This window comes from Musca vetustissima, unplaced genomic scaffold, assembly GCF_032173495.1.
Source record: "Musca vetustissima isolate MV318-11 ecotype Yass unplaced genomic scaffold, APGP_CSIRO_Mvet_v1 utg317212, whole genome shotgun sequence".
In the NCBI taxonomy this organism is placed as follows: domain Eukaryota; kingdom Metazoa; phylum Arthropoda; class Insecta; order Diptera; family Muscidae; genus Musca; species Musca vetustissima.
In genome coordinates, this window is record NW_026884212.1 from 4,378 (window position 1) to 11,149 (window position 6,772).

The 6,772-nt window shown below is 32.9% G+C and overlaps 1 protein-coding gene across 1 annotated transcript; it reads left to right on the plus strand.

The window, feature by feature from the left end:
* Positions 1–1,349: 1,349 nt before the first annotated feature.
* Positions 1,350–5,573, plus strand: LOC133331208 (probable cytochrome P450 310a1). Its single transcript, XM_061539610.1, has 5 exons — positions 1,350–1,889; positions 2,110–2,232; positions 4,433–4,881; positions 5,102–5,350; positions 5,416–5,573. The coding sequence occupies exons 1-5, from the start codon at positions 1,357–1,359 to the stop codon at positions 5,571–5,573; spliced, it is 1,512 nt and encodes a 503-aa protein (XP_061395594.1). The 5' UTR covers positions 1,350–1,356.
* The last annotated feature ends 1,199 nt before the right edge of the window (positions 5,574–6,772 follow it).

Here is a 6,772-nt window from a genome sequence, read left to right on the forward strand (position 1 = left end):
TACCTTAAGGCGTGGATTTTTTAAAAATTACTTTTTGAAGACTACCTTAAGGCGTGGATTTTTTAAAAATTACTTTTTGAAGACTACCTTAAGGCGTGGATTTTTTAAAAATTACTTTTTGAAGACTACCTTAAGGCGTGGATTTTTTAAAAAATACTTTTTTAAGACTACCTTAAAGCACGGATTTTTTTAAAAAAAATACTTTTTTAAGACTACCTTAAAGCACGGATTTTTTTAAAAAAAATACTTTTTTAAGACTACCTTAAGACGTGGATTTTTAAAAAATTATAAAAATTATTTTTTATGGTCTAACTTAAGGTGTGGATTTTTTAAAAAATATAAAAATTATTTTTCATGGTCTAACTTAAGGCGTGGATTTTTTACAAAATATAAAAATTATTTTTCATGGTCTAACTTAATGCGTGGATATTTTAAAAATTATAAAAATTATTTTTCATGGTCTAACTTAAGGCGTAGATTTTTTAAAAGTTATTTTTAATGGTCTAACTTAAGGCGTGGATTTTTTAAAAATTATAAAAATTATTTTTCATGGTCTAACTTAAGGCGTGGATTTTTTAAAAATTATAAAAATTATTTTTCATGGTCTAACTTAAGGTGTGGATTTTTTAAAAATCTGATGTAGGGTGCTTATTGCATTAAAATCGGATTGTTGTTGCATACAAAAAAAACACTCAAACACAAATACATTGTCAACCTCCCAGAGCTTGGTTGATAGAAGAAGGCTGGCTGGATGGATGGACGGATGAGAATTTAGCCTTCAAAGAAATTCTTTGCTATCAGCTGAGAACGCATTGAAACGTAACAGAGAACGCCGAGAATTGTCTTGGGCCATGCTTTTGCGAATGACCACCAGCAGCAGCTCTGCAGAACGGCCCCGGCTAAACTTTCGTTTTCTGTTGTTCTGACCAAGAGATGGCAGAAACAGAACGACACCAACAACAACAATAATAATGAATTTTCAGTTTTTTGAAACAAAGCACGCTGGGTCAGTCAGTGAGGCCGTAATGCTTCTGATGATCAGTTTTAAAAGCGAAACGAACGCGTGCTCCCGTGTTTCTCGCATCACCTATAATAAATAACAAGACCACGACGACGACAACGACGACGATAACAACAAAACTAACAGCAGAACCCGTTTCCAAGTTAAGCCGGTGGCAAACGGCGAACTACAAAAAAAAAAAACCTGAACTCAACTGAAAATAATTGAACCTCTAAACGGTTGAACGGTCAAGTGAGCTCTGCGGGCTTTCGGTTGTAATCCGAAACATTGGCGATCTCTAGTTATCACTTGTGATTTAACAACTAAACCAGTAACAACATCTCAGCATCATCATCATGTGGCTGCTGATACCGATTTTGGTGTATTCCCTGATCTTCCTCTACGTCAGACACATCTACAGTTATTGGCGCCGAAAGGGATTTCCCCATGAAAATGCCAGCCTCAGGTGGTCATTTTTGCGCGCCATCTATCAGAGAGAATTTCATTACAACGAAGCCATCAATTCGTATTACGAAGTGGGTAAGGAACGTTTTGTGGGGATATATTGCTTCTTTCGTCCCATATTGATGATACGTGACCTCTCGTTGGCCCGAACCCTTATGGAAAATCAGGCTGGACATTTTAACGATACCCGTTGGGATTACATACGATCATATCGTAAATATAATCTATTGGAGAAGTTATCACCGTTATTTGCCAACAGCCGTTTAGAGGCCATGTTTAGAAATGTGGAAAAGGTTAGCGATCATCTGGTAAATAAATTGAATTCAACATCGGGGAGCATGACGACGGCGGCGGCGGCATCGATTGTGGCATCTGCTGCTGATTCGGATTATTGTATAGTTGATATGCAACAATTGTTGAGAATGTGAGTATGTGTTGCTGTTGGGTCATTCCATCTGCGATAAGATAAGATGGTTTCGAAACGAGAGCCCTGCAATCTGTTAAATAGGCAATCTGCCTATCACTTGCAATAAATCTTACAGAGTTGCTTCGTTTTGATACGCTCCATTGCAAATAAAATAATTTAAATTAATTATTTGTATTTTGCAATATTTTTTCTATTTATTTTTTTTTTCGTTTTGCAGATATGCCGTTAATATAATCGCAAATCTTATCTATGGCCTGGACATTGATGTTTTCAAACAAACCGATTCGGTATTTCTACAGTATTCGAATAGTTCATTTCAAAGGAGCGGTATTAATTCATAGTAAGTAAATTTTTGGAATATTATAATAAGAAAATAATGTTTAAAAAATCCACGCCTTAAGGTAGACTTCAAAAATAATTTTTAAATAATCCACGCCTCAAGGTAGAATTCAAAAATAATTTTTAAAAGATCCATGCCTTAACCCTACGGTCAATAACCGGGTACATTTGTACCTTTTTTTGAATAAAACTGCTGTAAAATTTTTAATAATGGAGATATTTCAATCAAATTTTGAGGAATCATTCTTGAGGTATTTTCGCACATAATCGAAGAAAGAAATTATAAATATTTTCCATATATATAATTTTTACAATTTTTTAAAGTTATTACCTACGTAGATCAATAACCGTGGTACATTTGTACCCATCCAAAGATAGCTCTGTAACTCATTAAAAAATTGGACTCTCGTGAAGTTTTTTGTTTTAAATTAGTCTATACGGATCTGATCTAGATGCAGGAACTCAATATTATATATACATTAAAATAATATATATTTAAATCCATGCTTAAATGATAATCTATCTAAAACAATCATAGTAAATCCGTTATAGCTTTTGAATGGGTTAAGCTTTTTTAGTTATTTTTTATTGGGATCTTATTTAGGTATTCCTCAACCCCTCTGCAAATGTTTGTGGCCCTAGACAACATGGGGCCATCAGGGCGACTCGTGGAAGTCAGAAACTACCCTGGTTTTCCCTTGGTATACAGGGACAAAAGCAATGATTATTGTCCGTAATTTTCCAATTATTCTTCATATTGGGCCTGGAACTTTTTCTATAATCGAATTAGTCTGATTTATTACAATCCTAAATTGACGTACATATATAAACTATCATTAAATAACGTCTTAAAGTATTAAATAATGTTAAAAATGCGCCAATCACAATCTCTAAACTCATAAAAGGTGAATAATTGGCAATAATAATTGTTTTAGTCCATGTATACCAAAGGAAAACCAAGGTAGTTTCTGATTTCCACGAGTTGCCCTGATGGTCCCATGTTGTCTAGGGCCACAAAAATTTGCAGAGGGGTTGAGGAACACCTAAATAAGATTCCAATAAAAAAATAACTAAAAAAGCTTAACCCATTCGAAAGCTATAAGGAATTTACTATGATTGTTTTGGATAGATTATCATTTAAGCATGGATTTAAGTATATATTATTTTAATGTATATATAATTTTGAGTTCCTACATCTAGACCAGATCCGTATAGACTAATTTCAAACAAAAAACCTCACGAGAGTCCAATTTTTTAATGAGTTACAGAGCTATCTTTGGATGGGTACAAATGTACCACGGTTATTGATCTACGTATACTTTTTTGGTTATTGACCGTAGGGTTAAGTTAGACTTAAAAAATAATTTTTAAAAGATCTATGCCTTAAGTTAGATCCTAAAAATAATTTTTGAAAAATCCAGGCCTTATGGTAGACTTCAAAAATAATTTTTAAAAGATCCGTGCATTAAGTCAGTCTTCAAAAATAATTTTTAAAAGATCTATGCCTTAAGTTAGAACCTAAAAATAATTTTTGAAAAATACACGCCTTAATGTAGACTTCAAAAATACTTTTTAAAAGATCCATGCCTTAAGTCAGACTTCAAAAATAATAATAGGCCCTAAAAATAATTTTTGAAAAATCCACGCCTTAAGGTAGACTTCAAAAATAATTTTTAAAAGATCCGTGCATTAAGTCAGTCTTCAAAAATAATTTTTAAAAGATCTATGCCTTAAGTTAGACCCTAAAAATAATTTTTGAAAAATACACGCCTTAAGGTAGACTTCAAAAATACTTTTTAAAAGATCCATGCCTTAAGTCAGACTTCAAAAATAATTTTTAAAAGATCTATGCCTCAAGTTAGACCCTAAAAATAATTTTTGAAAAATACACGCCTTAAGGTAGACTTCAAAAATACTTTTTAAAAGATCCATGCCTTAAGTCAGGCTTCAAAAATAATAATAGACCCTAAAAATAATTTTTGAAAAATCCACGCCTTAAGGTAGACTTCAAAAATTATTTTTCAAAGATCTATGCCTTAAGTTAAAAATAATTTTTGAAAAATCCACGCCTTAAGTTAGACCCTAAAAATAGTTGTTAAAAAATCCACGCCAGAAGTTATACCTTGAAAATAATTAAAAAAAAATCACCCCTGAAAATATGCTTCAAATAAATATTTAATTTTTATTTCCCCTCTTCACAGCACCTTCAGTCGCCTGCCAAAGAAATCCTCACTGACATATCGCCTCCGTGACATTGTCCAACAAAATGTCGAATTGCGTGAAGATGGTGCCACCATCCGTAAGGATGTAATGCAGTTGTTGGTTAAATTCCGCAATGGAAATGACATTGAAGTGAGAGAGAAATTTAATTGGCACATCGAAAATGTCTTCGAACGTGAAAAGGTGATTTCAATTAAAAAGGTGGCCAGGATAGCGGAATATTTATTGGAAAATGGTATTACGACAATAGCATCGACAGCAGTATTTACACTCTATGAAATATTGAAACAACCCGAACTGATGGAAAAGGTGAGAAATGAAATAAATGCGGCTAAGGCGATCAATGGAATTAATGAGAAACAACAACCGTCGCACCAGCTGAGTTATGAACAATTAAAACAAATGAAATTATTGGATTTATGTATACAAGGTGAGTTGGTTCGAGTTTTTAGAGAACATCGATTTTAAAGTTCAGAAAAAAAAAACTAGAAATAACTCTTCATAGAGATGTAGAAAAACGAATTTAGTTGAAATCTATCACGCCTTTTAATATGTCTTAAAAAATATTTTTTTAAAAAATCTACGCCTTATGATATACCCTGAAACATAATTTTTAAAAAATCATCCGTTCTAAAATTTATTTTTTTCAGAAACCACTCGCAAATATCCCAGTGTACCGACCATAGAGCGAACTTGCCGCAAGCCATATGCCATACCGAACAGTAAACGTACCCTGAATGATGGTAAGTCGTTTGTTATACCCCTACTGGCCATACAAAGGGACGGGAAGTACTTTCAAGATCCATTGGCCTACAAACCTCAGAGATTTTTGCATGATAGTAATGGTAATCCTGGAGAGAAATTTACAGAATTTGGACTGGGAGCTAAGACGTGTATAGGTAAGAAGAAGATCTTTCCAAATATTATTTTCAAATTTAATATTTTTTATTAATTTTAATTTCAGCTCAAAATTTTGTTAAACTTACAGTGAAGCAAATTTTAGTGAAACTATTCTCTACCTATCAGATGAAATTGATGCCAATGAGCGACTTTAGTGTTTGTTACGACGATACACCCTATATACGATCAGCGGATGGATTGAGGGTGGGCATTAAAAGTTAAATTTGAATTGTAAATTGTACAACGAATGTAATTTTAGGAATTTAAACGAAGAAAAAATTAATAAAAAATGAAATTCACAAATAAATATTTTTCAAAGCCCAAAAATATATTCTCCAGCCCACACAGGCCGCGGATTTTTTAAAAAATATATTTTTCCGCTTTTCAAGGCTGAACACAAGGCGTGGATTTTTTTAAAATATTTTTTCAAGGCCTTACACAAAGGCGTGGATTTTTTAAAAACATTTTTTCAAATCCTAACCCAAGGCGTGGATTTTTTAAAGATATTTTTTTAAGGCCTAACGCAAGGCGTGGATTTTTTAAAGATATTTTTTCAAGGCCTAACACAAGGCGTGGATTTTTTAAAGATATTTTTTCAAGGCCTAACACAAGGCGTGGATTTTTTAAAGATATTTTTTCAAGGCCTAACACAAGGCGTGGATTTTTTAAAGATATTTTTTCAAGGCCTAACACAAGGCGTGGATTTTTTAAAGATATTTTTTCAAGGCCTAACACAAGGCGTGGATTTTTTAAAGATATTTTTTCAAGGCCTAACACAAGGCGTGGATTTTTTAAAGATATTTTTTCAAGGCCTAACACAAGGCGTGGATTTTTTAAAGATATTTTTTCAAGGCCTAACACAAGGCGTGGATTTTTTAAAGATATTTTTTCAAGGCCTAACACAAGGCGTGGATTTTTTAAAGAATATTTTTTCAAGGCCTGGATTTTTTAAAGATATTTTTTCAAGGCCTAACACAAGGCGTGGATTTTTTAAAGATATTTTTTCAAGGCCTAACACAAGGCGTGGATTTTTTAAAGATATTTTTTCAAGGCCTAACACAAGGCGTGGATTTTTTAAAGATATTTTTTCAAGGCCTAACACAAGGCGTGGATTTTTTAAAGATATTTTTTCAAGGCCTAACACAAGGCGTGGATTTTTTCAAGGCCTAAAACAAGGCGTGGATTTTTTAAAGAAATTTTTTCAAGGCCTAACACAAGGCGTGGATTTTTTAAAGAATATTTTTTCAAGGCCTTACACAAGGCGTGGATTTTTTAAAGAATATTTTTTCAAAGGCCTAACAAAAGGCGTGGCTTTTTCAAAAATATTTTTTCAAGGCCTAACACAAGGCGTGGCTTTTTCAAAAATATTTTTTCAAGGCCTAAAACAAGGCGTGGATTTTTTAAAGAATATTTTTTCAAGG